At 30.1% G+C, this 19,584-nt stretch overlaps 2 protein-coding genes across 3 annotated transcripts; one reads left to right on the forward strand and one right to left on the reverse strand.

The window, feature by feature from the left end:
• Nucleotides 1-5,401: 5,401 nt before the first annotated feature.
• Nucleotides 5,402-8,393, forward strand: LOC109795374 (uncharacterized protein At1g28695). 2 transcript variants are annotated; one of them, XM_020354849.3, is made up of 4 exons: nt 5,402-5,976; nt 6,172-6,573; nt 7,712-7,984; nt 8,077-8,393. In XM_020354849.3, exons 1-4 carry the CDS (start codon nt 5,824-5,826, stop codon nt 8,119-8,121), a joined length of 873 nt encoding a protein of 290 aa, XP_020210438.1. In that variant the 5' UTR covers nt 5,402-5,823; the 3' UTR covers nt 8,122-8,393. The 2 variants fall into 2 exon arrangements, with proteins under 2 accessions (XP_020210438.1, XP_020210437.1); XM_020354848.3 differs by having other exon boundaries at nt 5,412-5,976; nt 7,712-8,393.
• Nucleotides 8,394-14,392: 5,999 nt separating this feature from the next.
• On the reverse strand, nt 14,393-19,452 carry LOC109791783 (nuclear transport factor 2). The gene is made up of 9 exons (XM_020351133.3): nt 19,213-19,452; nt 18,992-19,126; nt 17,304-17,616; nt 16,377-16,642; nt 16,098-16,278; nt 15,770-15,891; nt 15,633-15,698; nt 15,406-15,487; nt 14,393-14,889 (listed from the first exon to the last, which is right to left on the reverse strand). Exons 1-9 carry the CDS (start codon nt 19,249-19,251, stop codon nt 14,675-14,677), a joined length of 1,419 nt encoding a protein of 472 aa, XP_020206722.1. The 5' UTR covers nt 19,252-19,452; the 3' UTR covers nt 14,393-14,674.
• Between the last annotated feature and the right edge of the window lie 132 nt (nt 19,453-19,584).

Raw genomic sequence — 19,584 nt, forward strand, 5'->3', positions numbered from 1 at the left:
GTTTAAGCTGAAATTCACAAATAAGTGAAATAATTGTATTGTTTTTGTTTGACTAATTAATTAGTGCGTGTATATGTCCAATATAAAGGAAATGGTGTGTAGATAGAGTAATATTTTTTATTATTTTTAAAATTAAATTTAAGATTTCTCTAAAGAATAATAAAACACAAATATATGTTTATTAAAAATATTCTAGCTTTTTTTAATCAAACAATCTAAAACTTATTATATTTGCCAAAAAGCTTAAAAGTATTTTAATATTGGAATGATTTTCAAGATCACACAATGTTAAAAAAATTCTTAAATTTTGAGATAAATGATGAAACTCAAAATTGAACAAAATGTGATAATATTTAACAAAATAAATTGTTAATGAAAGGATAACAGTTGTATTGTACAACTATTTTTTGTTTATATATAATTTTTTAAAATATTAAACTTTTCAATGTCAATTACAATAGGAGATAAACTAACTATTTAATTTATGCTTAATTTATTTTTGCAATAACTATATTTTCTATTATCACACATTATCTATCTTTAATATGTTATTTCTTTCTTCACACATTTTCCATTTCTCTTCTTTATGTGTATAGACTTTCCTATTAAGTTAAAAGATGATCTTAGATCATTCATGTTTGATAAATTTTAATGATAACAAACACTACATTCTTTAGTAAAAAAAAAGTTCTAAAGTTGTTGTTTCAGACTGTGTAAGACAAAGTAAATCAGATAAAATATACAAATTGTTTCTAACGATCATTATTTATTGATTGCAAATTTTAATTGTTTAAGTGAATATTTTATATCTTAATAGATTGAAATTTGTTGTCTTAAAACTCACATTCTGTTAAAAGTGTATAAAAGTATGAAGAGTAGCAGAGAAAAGGTCAAAGATCTTGGATTTCATATAAAAGGCGTTGAAAAAGGACTACCTTCTCGCCTACACGCTCACTTTGATTCCTACTATTCCTGCTTTGCTACTCTACTCTGATAAGTAACTTGGACTATCAAAAATAAGGAATACATTTAAGTGAAAGACATTAATTAAAGTATTTAATGCATTAACGGATACTTCTTCTCTCTTTAGATCAGGAGAAAAACGAAATAGTTTTATGTATGAGACTTAAGAAGTTGTAACGATCAACTCTTCCAAAGCTACTATAAGAACCTTTAGGACTCAAGAGAAGATAACAAGAGCTATAGAGAACAGAAGTGTAAATATAGAAAAATCTTGAGATACAATACACGTCTCTTAGAACATCTTCTTCGAGAGTTTCTTTACTAAAACAATTTGTTGTAATCACCTCTAAAAGAGACGACAACTACTACCTTGTAATATACCTTCATAATCATTGTTATAGGGTAGAGTTTAGAGATATGTTTGACTGTAAAAGAATACTTGAGGTTGAGTTTGGAAAGACTTATACTTGGGTAGTGACTTAAAGAGGTCAGTCAAAGAATACTTGTTTGAGTTAAAAGTGACTTGGTAAAAGAATACTTGTAATTTTGCTGAAAGTTAGTGGAACTCAATCTGGTTAGATTGAGAATTTGACGTAGTCTCGATAGCAAGGGTGAACCAGTATAAAAGCATTCTGTGCTCATTGATTACTCTTACTGACACTTCGTCTATTGAAGATACTACTTCTCACACTTGAAAACGTTTGAATTTTTTATATATACTATTCAACCCCTTTCTAGTGACAATACTAATAATATTTTCAATATCTTTTTATCTAAATCCACTCTTCAAACTCTTCACATTTTTTTCAATATTTTCTTCTTTTATTTTTTTATATTTTTTATTCTCTTCTTTCTTTAGTGACAATACTAATAATATTTACCTAGGAATTGATTTTAGATATTAACTAATAAGTAACCCATGCATAAGTACAAGAGTTTTCTTTTACTAATTATTTGTGAAATAAGTGTTGTTTAAATATTTTTACATTAAATGAGAATAAAACAATAAGATGAAATTGTGTACCAAAGAATAAATACAACGCAAAATTTTGTTTATGTTGTAACAACTTTTCTAGGAATAAATAATACTCCAAAATATCATTTTAAAATTCCAAACAAACATGAGAATATAATAACATTCTTAAGTTCATATTCTCATGAATGAGTTTTTAATCTATGAAACAAACACACTCTTAGACAAAAATAAAATTCATATTTATGAATTATTGTAATGTCACAAAAAATGGTCACTCTACTTCTAGTAAAAAACCTTTAATTGAAGAATGCATAATATCATACAAAATGTAAACACACCATACTTTATGTAGTTAGGTAAATAAGTTGTACAAGTTTGTCCATAAAATATATTAAAATCATACTGACATGGATAATATTATATTCTTCAATTAACTATTTTTAAAATTAAACTGTAAAAATATATCAAATAATAAAGAAAATAAGAAGATCTAGAACTTAAGTTATAATCATTTTAATGAGCAAAGGTTAATTTCTCAGGTTTATACTAAAATGTTGTGATTTTGTAATTTTAAGCATAGTAAATGGTAAAATAAGCTCTTGAGGTCAATATAGAAGTTGTAAATTGTATTATATTTCTAATAAAATTGATGTTAACTTGTTATTATAAGTTTAACTCCATATATTGTGTTTAGACCCCCAAAATGTTGTAGGAGCTTAAGATAAGAAAAGGCCTTTTAAGAGTTGTAATAGTGAGTTGTTTTATCCTTTAAGTGTTTAATCTTGGAGATGGTTTGGAAACTTATATCAATGGTTAACAATGAGAAAAATGAGAGGGGATATTTGTGAATGAGTTATGATGAAGATACAAATTATGTTTGTGATATCTTGTGCTTGAGGCTTTGTGTCTATATGCAATATGAGATGTTTCTATGTGATGTGCATATGAAATATTTGTATGTGCCATGAGAAATTTATGTGATAGAAAATGATTACACATGATGTGATATGACATGGTAATGCGTAATGAATGTGATGGGATATTGATGTTTGACTTGAGAATGTTAAGTGCAACATTCGAAACATTAATGAATGATGAAATGTAAGCGATAATAATGTGTGATATGAGAAATAAAAGATGATGATGTATATGCATGAGATTGACATTAAGATGATGTGTTAAGTGAATGAGAAGAGTATGAGTTGAATCCATGAAGTAAAGTGTTGCATAGAGTCTTGTATATGAAGCATGCATCATGAGCATGAGCATATTTAGGCCATGAGTAATCACCTTCAGACCATGAGTATTTGCCTTCGAACCATGAATAATCCTTCGGGCCACAAGGGATTAGCCTTCGGACTACATGTTATGAGATCCTTGACTCCACATGCATATAGATCTATATGAGTTTATGTCCACTACATTGAGTGAATGAGATGTGATTGTGTATGCTTGTGATGGTGTGTTATTGCTATTAATTGAAGTTATACTGTTTTACTTATATTTTAATACTCTTGTTACATGTACTTGTGCTTATGTTGTGGTTGATGTGTGTGACTACTTAGTTATATCTCACATCGATAGTTAGAGTAAGAAGTTTCTCATTCTTCTTTGTTATTGTGTTTATAGGTGTGTTTTGCAAGTAAGGATCATCATAAAGATGATGTTAGTAAAAAGGTATGTGCCTTGTCATGTGCTATGAGTCAAACTATGATAGGATGTGACATTGGGAGTCTTTAGATTGGGATCTTTATTACTTAGAGTTCTTTATTATACATATCATGTAATTATTTTTATAATTGTATTATAGTTTCTCATTAATCATGAAGTTATTTATTAAATTTTATATTTCTTTTACTTAAATATATATTTTCAAGTTTGGACAGATTTAACTTCTTTATTCATAAAAATGTTTTATGAATGTTTTTGTTTTATATTAAAATTTTCTTTAGAGTAATTAAAATTTATTTATAAATATTATAGTATTGATGAATGTGATAGGAAATGTCACACTTGCCCTAAGAATTTTATGAATTCTATCTTATAAATTAAGTTTATATTATCATCTATGATATTTTATGACTTGTTTTTAGAAAGTTTTACATATAAGACAATTAATATCTTCTTTTAAAATTATACTATTAATTAATTATCTATTATTAAAGAGTTTTATTAAAAGAATTGTGAATCCTTTTCTTTAGAATTATAATGAAATATCTTATAATATCTTCAAAATTATACCCTTTATTTCAAAATCTTTATTTACAATATTTAAAGTAGAAAAGTGTCACACCCCACTAGTATATATAATAAACATTTTACATATACTAAAATGGATACTCTACGTAATTGAACTATGAATAGAAATTTGCTTCGAATTAAAAAATACAATTTGTCTCGTCATAAACGGTGGCTTTGCCATTCGTCAAAATTTTATCATTATAATTATTGTTTTTATATGATTACAATATTTATATCATTATTTATATTTCTCTGCATATTTTAAGATAAATGGTCAAAAGTTTAGCAATATAATCGAAACCATCATACATCAAACTAAAATTGATAATCTACGCAATTGAATTATTAATATAAAAAACTTTTCCATATTAAAAAAAGTTAAATTATACCGTTCTCTATTTATTTTTAAAAGTTAATTTAGTCTCATTATTTTTAAAAAGTTTAATTTAATCATTTAATTTTTTTAAAAAAATTGTTTATTATCTTTTCGTCCAAATTGATATTAAAATTAAATATTTTAAAAATAGTGAAATTAAATTAAATATTTTAAATGATTCAATTTGTTCATCAAATTTCCAAACAATTTTCAATATTATCTTTTTATTAGATTTTATTAATTTGTTATTGATAATTAGTAAAAAGATAATATAAAACATTTCTAAAAAATTAAAAGATCAAATTAAATCATGTAAACTCAATTAAATCTTAAAAATAAATAAAAAAACTAAAAATATAATTTAATTGATAAAAAAAATTGTCTTCGTAAACAAAAGTCAAGTACAACTATATATATATATATATATATATATATATATATATATATATATATATATATATATATATATATATATATATATATATATATATATATATATATATTCAATTTTTTTTTATAACTTCCTCCTACCATGTTGGTGCATATATAAGAATAAAGTGATAGGTTGTCACTCCATGCTCAAGAGATATTGAACTTGATCTTTAATTAAAAAATACAAATGTCAAATTCTTAGCGACATTTGGTTTATTCTATAACAATTATAAAGGTAATTTATCATTTTGGTGGCATAATTTTTTTTTAGTGGAAGGTAATTCAATTTTACTTTATTAATTCAAATAAAAATTATTGCTTCCTAAAAATAAATTGTATCATAATTACTTTGTAACTTTCACATCTCACAATATTAGCAAGGTACGAAGTGTTTTTTTTCTTCTTCTAGTATTAATAATATTTATATAATTATTTATATTATATTTCTGTTTTAAATGAACGGTGAAAAGTCTAAAAATATGATTAAAATTGGAAACCAAATACCTAAAATAACCGAAAGAGTGATTCATTTTATTTTTTTAAAAAAATAGCACTGTATCCAATTTCCATCAACTGCAAAGAATATTCTTATTAACACGAAATCATGTTTTGAAATTGTAAGCGAATTCAACGCACACGATCGATTTCTTTTATCTTAATTCTAATCCATTACCATTCTCAAACTACCAATGTTGAAAAAGAAGAAAGTAAATACTTTTCTCCACTTCCTTAATATATGATCATTCTACCATAGCCATATATACCTTTAGTCACAAAGCACCAATATTTGATTTTCAATTTTGGTTTTGTGCCTTCACAAAAAGGCAAGAGATAGATGATCATGGATAACCCCAAACACATATTTGGGAGTATGGCAACGGTGACATTACTCTTCGTTGGAGTTATTTTGATGTATCACTGGTCCTCTTCTTTCTCCAACGAATTACTCCTAACCCAGAAAGAACTACTCTGCAAACAATCCAATTTTGTAAGTTCAAATCACTCATATTCTATTTTTTCATCAAAACAAATCATGGGTATTCTTTATAATCTGCCTAAAAATTAGTTTCGTAATCAAAAAGTAATCTTGATCAAGTAGGTCATGGATAGTGTTTGTATGGATTTTTTTTTGATAATTTTTCTTATATGATTTTATTTTTTCCTTTTAATGGGTGCATAATAGACCACCAGCACCACCAATATTGAAGCACATGGAGATGCCCTTGATTCTGCTTTGGCCAAAGCCTCAATGGGAAACAAAACGGTGATAATTGCTGTAGTAAATAAGGCATATGTAGAGCAAGATGTAGAGAGTGATACAACTATGTTTGATATATTTCTTGATAGTTTTTGGCTTGGAGAGGGAACAAAGCCTCTCATTAATCATCTTCTCATAGTAGCGGTTGATCGAAAGGCCTATGATCGATGTCAATTTCTGAAGCTGAATTGCTTCAGATTAGACACAGATGGGGTTGATTTTGAAGGTGAGAAAATCTACATGTCTCAAGACTTCATCAAAATGATGTGGAGAAGGACTTTCTTCCTCTTGGAAGTTCTCAAACGTGGCTACAACTTCATTTTCACGGTATGTAATTATCTTTTCTTCCATCTTTTTTTTTTTTGTTTTGATTCATTACTCTTTGTCATGTTCAGGTTCATAGGTATAACATTAGTTCACATTCTTAATGTTCTCTCGTTTTTTTAAATGTCACATGCCAAAAAAAATAATTCTTTTTAGTAATCATAAATTATCCTCCTTTTATCTTTATTTGTTTGTATTTGATTTTCTTTTCCATTTACTCTGCATATTTTATCTCCATTTGTAAATTAAATTTTAATAATTTTTAAGAGAAATGATCAATAATTGTAAAAAACTTGTACTACAATTTAAATTGTTCATTGTAAATTCAAATATGATTTATATATATTATAAGATAGTTAACTAGCGAATAAAAATTCAAAACATCCATCTTCTTTTTCTTTAATTTGAATAACATTTATTATTTGATTGCTAAACCCCATGACAATATTCATTTATTTTTGCATAAATGTTACTTCGATTTATCTGTAAAGCGAGGTTTGATTTGTTACTTAAATGGATAAAGCATGTACATAGAGGACACGTCATAGCTTTTTGGTAAAAAGTTTTGGTGCAAGTACGTTTCTCATAAATGTGGCTAAAAGGGAATTTATTGAACTCATTGAATAAATGACTTTGTTACGTAAGAAATATTCAAGTTTGAACAATATATGTTTGTAGTTTCAAAGTCAGTTACGATATCAGATTTGGTTGAGAACAAGAGATAATTAAGAATGAAATTAGGATAATCCTGAAAAATTACGCGAGGATAATTCACATGTGATTGTCAGCATATCTTTTCGGAGGAAATTAAAAATACCAGTTACAAACGAGAATATTCCTTCACAATTATATGTAAAAAAAAATTAATAGGTTGTTCAATTCATTAAGTAGTTTAATTTTTGTTATAACTGTTTTGTCCCTTATTTTTTTATTATAGAATTATCTACAAGTAAATGTTTATAAAAAATTTTATATTTTTAATGGAAGTATGAAGTTTTTTTTTTTTCTATTATTGATTTTTATGCATTAGTTTTTAGTTCAACATGTCATTAAAAAATGTCAAATAATTTATGTAAAAGTACATCAATTTCACTTCAACTTTTATTTCTTCTAATCTACTTTTCTTTTTTTCCTTTTATAGGACACAGATGTAATTTGGCTAAGAAATCCATTTACAAGATTGAGCAAGAATAAGGTAGAAGACCTCCAAATTAGCACAGACACGTACATTGGTGACCCTTGGTCAGAAAAGAATCCAATCAATACTGGATTTTACTTTGTGAGGTCAAATAACAAGACTATTTCCTTATTTGAAACATGGTATGGACAAAAGGATAATGCCATGGGAAAAAAAGAGCAGGATGTGCTTCTTGATCTCATTAGAGGTGGAGTAATTAAACAATTGAAACTTAAGGTTAGATTTTTGGACACCCTTTATTTTAGTGGATTTTGTCAAGATAGCAAAGATTTTAGGACAGTTACTACTATCCATGCCAATTGTTGTAGAAGCATCACTGCAAAGGTGACAGATCTCAAGACAGCCCTTCATGATTGGAAGAAATATAAGAGATTGGACGTTAATTCTACTATGAATCTACAATGGACCAAGCATAATTGGTGTTGGAAATCTTGGAGAACACCTATAAAAACAAATGCTTAAACATCTTGAATGATGCAAAACTACCCATTTTTATTTTATATTTACTGAGCTTTTTTAATTTAGGAAAGTGAACATTTGAGGGTTTATTTTGATTTTTTTTTCCTCAGTATGCACACATGGAACAATTGAAAATGAAGAGAAAAATCTGTATGTTGATGTGTTATGAGGTTTATACTTTATACATATGCAAATAAAATTAATTATTCTATATTATATTTGAGAGTGTGAAGGAATTAATTTGAGTTATAAATTGATATTGATAACTAAAAAATGATTGATAATTTCAAATTCATAAATAAATTAAAGGATTCGCTTAATTTATCCAATTATGACAAGTCTATATTTTTGTTTATAAAATAATGTTACAATATATCATCGAGAAAATGGTATGTTAAATAGTTATTAAAAAAATTCATTGATATTTAAATTAAGTTATGAATTATTTAATTTATCTCTATGTCTATTTATCTAATAAGTTAAGTTAGAAATAAAATTTTTAATAATGACATGTAATTCACATAAGTTTGCCCATTACAAGAAAAAATCTCATTTATTGTTAATCCTTTATGGCTTTTTGACTATTGTAAGATAGTTTTAAAAAATTATTTGTGTAAATAGAATTTTTTTAGAAGTTACTTACGACTTTGGAACTATTTTTATCTGTTACTATGACCATAACCACACATATGTCACATTTTTTTAGCTACAATAGTCATGCAACTAGAATTGCTATAGTCAATAACGACTAGAGTTTGCGAATTGTAGCGGTTTAAGGGTATTTAATTTTTTTGGATCACTATAGTCCATAATATCATTATTTTTTTGTTGTTTTGATTTTTTATAGCTCATAGTATCATCATTTCTTTTCATTTTGGTCGCTTTGGCATAGCACCATCAGTTTTTTTTTAAGTTATTACAAGTCATGGCCCATAGTTAGAAGCATTCGGAATATAAAAGAAGTTCATTATCAATATTTTGCACATTGTGAGGAAGATAATGATGTTGATTATGGTTCTCTTCAACTTATAAACAATAGGGACACAGATTTTATGTTTCGTGTGTAAAAAAATATTCTAAAGTTGAGTTGAATTACATTTTTTGACGTGTAAAATGATTTTTCTTGTACCTATGAATCATAATGTCCCACATTATGTACCACCCTTTACTCCAATTAGAGTTTGTCACATGACTATATTTAATTTTAGATATTTTTTTTACTTTCATATAAATTTTAATATTTTTGAACGTGTTAATATTTAAAAAAAAATTAAAATGATTTTTTTCACGTATAAATATAAAAAAAATGTAATACCTAATTGTAGAAAATTCTTTATATAGACAAAATATATGATATAAATCCTCATTGTTCTTAAGTTGAAGAGAAAATTATCAACACAATTATTTTCTTCACAATTTACAAAATGTCAATAATGAACTTTTTTTTATATTATAAATGTTTCTTATTATGGCTCATGGCCTATAGCTACTTAAATAAAAATTGATAGTGCTATGAGCCATAAAGACTAAAACAAAAAATAAAAAAAAAAAAAAAAAACTAATGGTGTTATGGGTTATAGTGACCAAAATGAAAGAGAAAAAAAAGTTTGACTATTATATGTGACGTTATTTAACAAGTCTTTATAGAAAATGGCGATCTTCTTGTTGTCATTATTGCTTTGTTGTCATTATTGCTTGATTGCAACTGCCATATGATTCATTCACAATTAAAACAAAATCTACAAGGAACATGTGCCTCTATACTCCATAGCGACATTATAGAAAACAACTTTAAAATCATAAATAGTTACAAAAGCACCCTATGTATGCAAATAGTTATCAAAACTACCCTACAAGGATCAAATATCCATCCTTCACTAATATAGACATCTCTCGTTAATCCCTCACAAATCCTTCACCATTCCGTTACAAGTCCTTTACCATTCCCTCACAAATTATCCTTTGCTAATTGTGTCCCTCGCAAAATGTCTCTCACTAATCCCTTACCATTCCCTTGCAAATAATCATTCGTTAATCCGTTGTGAATCACTTGCAAATAATCTATCACTAATTTGTTGTAGATCCCTGTAAAAATATCCCTCGCTATTCCTTTACAAAATTGTCCTTGCCTAATCACTCACTAATTTTTAACAAAATTTTGATTTTTAACTTTTTTTACAATTTATAATTATAAAAGTATATCTATACACTAAAAGAATATGTAACACCCTTCTACCCTTAATATTTTAATAACAAAATAAATAATTTAATAAGAATTTCATAAAAATAATAATAAATATATTTTCTTTTACACTTTGTAAAAGGGTTCACAAAACTTTGTTCCTAACTTTATTAAAGGAACAAAAACATAGAAGATAATGTATAAATTAAAGCTAGACTTAAATGCTTTTATTTGAACAAAATTCTCAACAATGAAGTATAATAAAATAGAGATTTCACAAATACAAACAACTACCAAGACTAAATTCTACCCCGATGTCACACTAATCAAAACAAAATCACTCTTTATACCTCTCCTTCATCAAACATGTCCTCTTATACCTGTTCTAATCCTACAAGTGATGTTCAACCCAAACACAAGCATACAAACATAGGAAGTGAAAATACATTTCATCCATATACAAGCATATATAAGACATAAAGGTAGACATATACATATCCATCATGTCAATAACGTCTCACACATATAATCATTCTTCCATACATCAATAATAATCATCGTCATACATTCATTCATCATTCATAATCATTAAGTCAGACAATATGACTCAATCATAATTTAAGACTCGTATAATGCATGCTTCTATCTTTATATTCATGTGGTACCAATCTCTTGATTGTAATTGTCATCATCAATACAAAATAGCCTAAGAGTAGTGAAACGAGACTACCCCATCATATAGTGTAGGGACCACCCATCAATAGTGATTCCCCTAAACCACCTCAACTAGGGGATGTTTATTAGGATCCTGTCGAAGTGTTATAACTGGTCATGGTAGCCTTTCATTTCCGTTAGAGGTTCCCTCCCATAACACCCTTGAGACATAGGTGGATGACCTATCATATCCTACTTGCATAGATTCACACTATCCTGCAAACAAACATGTATGCATGGACTCAATACACATCACAACAAATACAATATGCATAACTCATCTCCTTACGTGTTAGTTTGTAGCATTGGACTTATTCATCTCATCTCATCATAATATACATCATCACATCCCAACAATTCATCCTTATCACATTCATCACAATTCACATACAACCATTGCCACTACTGCTCACATCCAACAAAACCTACAACCATTTTTGTTCCCACCTCCATTGTTCACCTCACTGTTTATGACCACTATTATTGTTCATCAACCTTATTTTACAACTGCACTTTTTCGATCACCCTTCATTTCTACCCAACCTGTGCCATCTTTCACAACCACTCAATAATCTCATCATTATAACCCTTCATTCATTTGTCCACAAAAATTATAGTTACTTTCATTCGGTGAATCTAAAATCCTTGAGTCATTGTTCCAAGCAATGTAATATTTCATGTTTTATTAGGTGCAACAAGATCAATGTGTGCAATTTGTGGCTTTCTATATGAAGAGGGAGACATTCAGCTGGTTCAAATGGATGTTCACTAATAATCAACTAGGGGACTAGTCACATTTCAACAAATCTTTGGAACTACAATTTAAGCGTTTTACTTTTGTCAACCATCAAGCTCAATTGTTTAAGATTAAGCAAGCAAGCTCAATTTTTTATTATCAAGTTGCCTTTGAAAAAATTTGTTATAAAATTGTGGGTTTAATTGCTGAAAATTTATTGAATTGTTTTATATATGGTTATCCCCTACAATCCAATGTGAAATGGCTATACTCAAACCTTATTCCATTACCCAAGCCATTGGGCTAGCCAAGTTGGTTGAAGATAAGATTTTAGGATTACAGGGCTAGATCTAATCTTTTTATTGCAATTACCTTTCATGCCACACTAAACCCAAACCTTGTTCTTGATCATTCACCTATAACCTCACAACCAAATCCTTTTTTCACATTACCCATGAAAAAACTCCTCAACAACAATTTCAATAACTTCACGTAGTAGGATTATGTTATAACTGTGATAAGAAATATTTCTTTGGTCACAAGTGTAGTACCCCCCAAATTTTTACTTTTATTATGAGATGATGAACCACCTATGTCACCATAATCGTTCATCAATCCTATTTCACTTAAATTTTCAAATCTCATTCCCTACTCTAACCCACCTCCACTTGATCTTGTCGTTCATTTCCACCTTTCCACTTTAGTATTAACTAACCTTCGCTCACAACAAACCCTAAAATTCAAAGATTCTATTAAGGGACACTAGGTCTTAATCCTAATTGATACGAGCAATTCGCACAACATAATCCAACCTCATGTGGCCCATCATTTGAACCTTAATTCACAACTGACCCAACTATTTTGAGTCATGGTACGAAATCAAGCCTATATTTTGCCCCAATGTTCCAATACAAATTTAGGCTCATGCATTTGATGTTCCATTTTGTTTGTTGCTAATTGAAGGTGTTGGTTTGGTTTTAGGCATTGCTTGGTTACATACTTTGGGCTTGGTTCAAGTCAATTTTGCCATTCCTACTATACCCATCACTATTATTGGAGACTCAGCCCTACCTACCCTAGCTGCATTCCATCAACTTTATCATTATATCCATCAAGATTCCATGGCATCCTAACATTTATTATCCATGCACCCTATTCAACAACCATCTAGTGCCCTTGATTGATTGCCATTTTTTCTCTAGACCCCAAAATTACATAATTATTCTCTCAAATTGAAGCATTCTCATGACCATCATATTCCTTTACTACCCTATATTGCTCCAATTAATGTGAAATCCTACCGTTATCCCCATGCCCAAAAGAAAATCATGACTAAATTAATCTTTAAGATGCTGACAGAGGATATTATTCAGTGAAGCACCAATTCCTTTTCTTCTTCAGTCTTGTTGGTCAAGAAAAAGGATGGCTCATGGTGTTTTTGTGTTGACTATCATAAACTAAATGCAACCATAGTTTGTGACAAATTTCCTATACCTACTATTGGCGAATTGCTTGACGAGCTTGGTGTTGCTAAAGTGCTTTCTAAGATTGATTTGCAATCAGAATATCATCAAATACAAGTGATTCCTTCAAATGTTCTTAAAATAGCTTTCAGAACATTTGACAAAATTTATGAATTTTTGGTTATGCCATTTGGTCTATCAAATGGCCCATATGCATTTTAAGTTGCAATGAATGATTTACTTAGATCTTATTTGCGAAAATTTGTTTTGGTGTTTCTTATGACATATTGATTTATAGTAAATCACTCACTGCTTACTTGCTACATTTACGTATTTACGTTTCATTTTAGACTTGTTATGTGCTAATCAAATTTATGCTAAACAATCTAAATGCATGTTTGGGGTGGATTCAGTAGCCTATTTGGGTCAATCATTCAAGTCAAGATGTCTCACCAAACCCTTAGAAACTCAAATCCATTATGGAGTGGTCAACTCCACATTCTCTCAATGTTACGTAGGTTTCTTGACCTTACAGGATTTTACAAGCGATTTGTTTGCCAGTATATGCTACGATTGCCTCTCTACTCACAGATTTGTTAAAAAAAAACTTGATTTCTCACCATCATGTGTATAGAGAAGACTTACAAAGATACAAAACTTGATTCAATGATCCCTCTTCTCAAAGTATTAGTGTCTAATTATCATTTGTGAAAATCCTTGATGTAAAAAAAATCTTTTAACTTTTCAAAGTCAATTATTTATTTTTACATGTAAAAAAAATTATAACAAAACAATTCAAAATTAAAACTTTTACAACTAAATATTAAAGGCTTAATTAAACTTTTAATCCATTTATTTTTATTGATTTGTAATTTTAGTCAATTTATTTTAGAATAAAGACAGTTAGTCTCCTTAATTTTAAAAATACGAAATTTTAATCGTATTTTCATCTTCAATTTGACATCATTGATTTTAATCGTAAGCCGAAAAGCAATGCAAAAAGCCATTAGTTATTCACAAGAGAAATTGATCTACCAATACAGTTAAAGCGATTAGTATCAAAGAACTGATAACGAAACAACTAGATTTCAAATTTCAATAGGGAATAAATAAATGTCAGGTGTTTTAAACACATTTCCAGCTAAACATAAAATTCCTGGAAAAACAAATGAAACAAGAAGCGCCTTGAACAAAATTTATCAGAAACGAAAATATCTCATCCATATTCCCTGAACAACTTAATTTAAGACATGAAAAATTATCAATATTTGGTCTAATCTACTGAAGTTGACTATTTGAGCAGAAATATCTGGACCCAAAATTGGATTCTCTAACTGAAATTTTTCGTTGAGTCAGGACTCTGTCAGATTTTGCCCATTTCTTGGTATTTGATGATGCCCTGAATTTGCCCTCTCTTGGCGCGGAGTTGGTCGATAGAAACCATTTCCTTTCGATTTGTTATATTCCCGATCACCACCATCTTGGCCACTTCCTCTGCCAAAGCTCCTTGAATTGAAACGCCCTCTTGGTGCATCTGACTGATAGCTACCTCTGCCTCTACCCCGTCCTGTTGACAATACAGTGAAAACAAGTATGATGAAACAAAGCCAGTGGCTTAAATGTTGAATTATGCAGGGGAAAAAAAAAGCATGGATGCTTTTTGGAAAAACAAAGGGTGTCGTGCACCTCTCCAGCACCATCATTAGTACATAAAATAATGCTAGTCAAATTGTGTTACACAAAGATAATTTTGAATAGTTTATGATACAAAATTGAATGAAGCAAGAGGCTGGTCAAATCAGAATTTAACATATCCTCATCACGTCAGAGCACAGATGGAACGTCCCCTAAACAGTGAGAGTAGTGACAAATTTGAACTAGAAGAAATCACGGTAACCTGATCTCAGACTTTGATAAAATTTAGAATATAGCTAAATTTGTATTTGTTAAAATCTAAGTACAAGAGAATCCATTACCAGTCCCATCAATTCAATCCCCAATAAGCAAAAGTGGCAACACAGATTCAAGAAAAAAAAGGGGGAGAAGAAAAATAAAAAAGTAAAGATAATATTAAAAAGCATACTTCCTCCTCGAGAAGGGATGTTACTGTTTGGTCTCCGTTCTTCAATGTATACTTGACGCCCTGCAATCTGAACAGATCCTGCCTGCAACCATAAAAAGAAAACATGATTCTACAATCACTGAGACGAAGTAGCAAGTTCGGCATTAGTTTTGGGCAAGGTGCATTACTACATCATAATTCAAGGGTAAAGCATATCTCAAACTTAGAGTTTGAAAGAAAATCCAAACCTTGACTGCATTATGAACGCCGGTCATATCTTCAAATTCAACAAATGCGTAACAAACACCAACATCCTGGACACAAGTGAAAAGTTTAGATTCAAAAACCATAATTGATAGTTATTTGACGATGAAGAGATATAAACCTTGCGACTTCTAATGACAACACCATCAGGCCTGATTCTACCAAAATTCTTGAATTCCTCTTCAATTTCAGAAGGAGACACTGTAGGTAACAAGTTTCTCACATAAACAGATTTGATTTCATCTGAAAGCAATCCCAGGCAAATCAAGATTAGTGGGAATGACGAATGAATACATGACAAGTACTACAAAACAGTCTTTACAAAACAAACTAGTTTATCAGGTTATCATGCAATGAACCAAGAAAATGTGCTGAATACCAGTAATTAACTAAAACAATAAATGGAGAAAAGAATAATTAATCAATTCCCAACAAGTACACACACTAACCTTCATCTTCTGGTGCAGGAATCTCATCCGTTGCATCAGTTTCAGACCTTTCAAATGCATTTGCTGAAGCATTTGTTTGCTGTTGCTGACTGCTATTCTGTTGAATATTTTCCCATTCTGAAGGGGACACATTCTTATGTGAAGCTACAGACGGTGTAGATTGTCCTTTAGCAACCCGTAGCTTCCAACAGTTCATAACATCGTCAGTTCTAAAGCCATAACAGAAACCCAAAAGGAAATATTATTTGGAAATTAATATAATGCTTAGTCATTACATACAATGGAAGCATAAGTGTGCTTTTGAGGCTCCCCAGCAGGTTCATCAGGAGAAGCAGGTACATGGTCTTGCACTGTATTCATTGAAGATTGAAGTGAACCATTTGACTCTTCAACAACATTATCCTCCCTAATATGTTCGGAATCAGAGCCCCGCTGCATTCGTTGCTCTGAAAATCCATAATTATCAACTACACCATTTTCTTTGACCTCATTTGCAGCAACATAGTCCCTAGCTTGGATATCTCCACTCAGAAGGTAGTTGGACACTGTAAAATCCATGGCTCTAAATTACTTAATAGTTAAAAAGGTTATAGTTTTCAGAATCATTTATATTTTATAAACAGCCAAATTGGCTACTTATCTGAATTTTTCTCAAGTAAAAATTGTTTCATTTTTTCAAAGACATAAAACATTTATCATTATAGATAATTGAGGTTTGTGATCAAGTTTCACAGACAGCTGACAATTTTATAGAGTAAAACTATATTTTTATCAGAAAGGAAACAGTTTTATAAATCAATTTGAAGGCACTGATGTTTTATATGTTGTCAATGTGATAATACTGGCTGATGGTGGCAGTTGACAACTTATAATAAGGTAGAAAATCAAAATACAATTGGTGACAATGATAAACAACAGTCTTTGTTAAAAATATAACAATTTGTAGTATTATAAGGGTTTATGAAGTTAGGATTTCTGGACAAAACTTGGATAAAGCTCCGTATATTTGTGCTGCCAAGCTCCCAAATCAAACAATAACATGTGGATATTTTTTCGTCCAACACTTAATATCCCCCATTAAGATTATGTAACTTGATTAGGAAAAAAAATCCACATATTACTGTTTAATTTGAGAACTTGAATACTCGATGCAAGATTTGTCCTTTTTTAATTCAAGTACAAGAACACAACCTGGCACACACTTACCTGTCTTATTGATTGTACTCGAAGCATTCACTTTCGAATCAAGATTGTTCTGAGGTAACAAGACTGCTTGTTGTTGGACTTGGTGAACTGGATCCTCTTCGACAAAGTGAAACACATCATTGAGCACAAAATATCCTTTTTCTTGGGGTGCAAGGAAGAATGTCTGCATAAATTTTCTCCTCTGATTGTAGTCCTTAATTTGCACAGATCCAGAAACCAACACAAGAACACCACCACTCCAAGATTCTAGAGAATGTACAGTCTTGATTTCAATTCCAGTGTAACTGAGTGACATAATCAGTGAATGGATTTGCTGCCCAAAAAAAAGTATTTTAAGTTCTGGGGAAAATGAGACCTTTACTATCAACTGTACATGCATAAACAATTGAATATAATGCCAAATCCCTTCAAACATTTAAAGACATAACAAAATGTAAGAAATCTAAATCAGCAGAGAGAATGACTTATCACTTTACCAAATTAAGATTTTAATGGAATACTAAGAGTGAGACAATAACAAGTACACATATAACATGTAAACAAACCAGAAAAACATAGAAATACTAGATATGTTCAAGCTCTTAATCATCAAGACAAGACATCCAGAAAAAACAGAAACTTGGGTGCAACTATAGAATAGGTAATTGAGATCTAAAATTTTCAACAGATTATATAAAAGATATAGGAAGGATAATAAAGAATGCTGTCAAAAAGAAATAACATCAATTAAACCATTATAAGTTTATAACCCAAGAAGATACTTCCTACAAACTCAGCAAACTAACACAAAAGAATAACATGGCTGCTTCCCTCCACAAAACCAAGATCTCATATAACGAACAGGCTTGCCAAAATAAAACACTATTATAGGAATGTCAATTCAAGACTGTCATCGAGTTCATGTGCAGATTATTCCAGGCCAGACTTTAAAGCAATCACAGATCTATTGCAACAACTGAAAAAAACCATTAGAAGAAAAGAAGCAATAGGTAATTTCTTACATGTACTTTTGACCAAGTGCACCACTATATCATAAAAACGCACATCATTCGAAAACACAAAACCTCTGGTTCCTTTAACCTTATAAAGTTGAACTAAGAATTTCATAACCAGACAGGGCAATTTCAAATGAGGTTGTAATTGTAAACACTGCATAATGTCACAGCCAGACTACAATCAATAAATCCTACCCAAGCTCATTAAATTTCCAACACTAGTTTATATCCAGTTTAAATACAAAGACTTCATGCCCTCCTTTGAAAACAATCCTGTTCAACACCTAGTTAGACAATAAATGAGAGCAACCCCTCCAACTGACAACAACCACACTCCAATTGAAAGTTCTCAATTTAAAAAATTCTCCCCGTATTCTGACACATTACCCCTTCTCGTCATTAATACACCAACAAGAAGCATACTACAAAATTTCCTCGAGGCTGAGGCAGTGCTACAGAAACACGGCCACTCAAATTCCCTCTTCTAATCAACAGCAACAGCTCTCATCTCTCACCAGCACTCACCAAACATCCCAACCAATTGTTTTCTATCAATTTTAAACACCACCCTCCAACAAAATTTAAATTCCTCAACCACAACCACCCCCCAATTCGACACACAACTCCTTTCACCGAACACAACAACAGAAACCTAACAATTCTGAAACCACAAGAAAGAACAGGGGAAATTACAAGCATTGCGACGGCGGTTTCCCTGGCGTTGCCGTCGACACGGAGCATGGTGCTGGCTTCGGAATAGAACTGGTGCACGAACTCCGGTTGGCTCTGAAGCACCTGATAGTACTGTCCGACGAAGTACGTCCCAACCTGAATGAATCAACACGCAAAAGCAAACCCACGTTATTCGAATCGATTCAATTTGAAGTGAATGAGATAAGAAGAATAAGAAGAACCTGAGCTGCGGTGACATGAATGGGAAAGGGCGTGGCCATTGAAGAAAATGGAAAAACCCTTCAAAACCCTAACGACAATTCAGATCCGCAGTGACACTCCCTCCCTTTCTTCCCAGATCCACCCACACGCACAGACAAAAAAGGTTACCTCTCTTTCTTTTTTATTTTTATTTTCCTTCTTCACGGGTGGAATTTCTTTCCTTTTGCTCGCTGCAGTTCAAGATGCTGCTATGTTATTCGTTTTCACCTATAATTTCCAAACTTTAAATTAAATACATGAATATATAAACTTACTATTTTTTTTAATCTTTATTTAGGCACTTACTTTTTTCTTAATTGTTTACAATTTAAAACATGAGCGCCTCCTACGAA

This window comes from Cajanus cajan, chromosome 7 (genome assembly GCF_000230855.2).
Source record: "Cajanus cajan strain Asha chromosome 7, NIPB_CcT2T_4, whole genome shotgun sequence".
Lineage (NCBI taxonomy): Eukaryota > Viridiplantae > Streptophyta > Magnoliopsida > Fabales > Fabaceae > Cajanus > Cajanus cajan.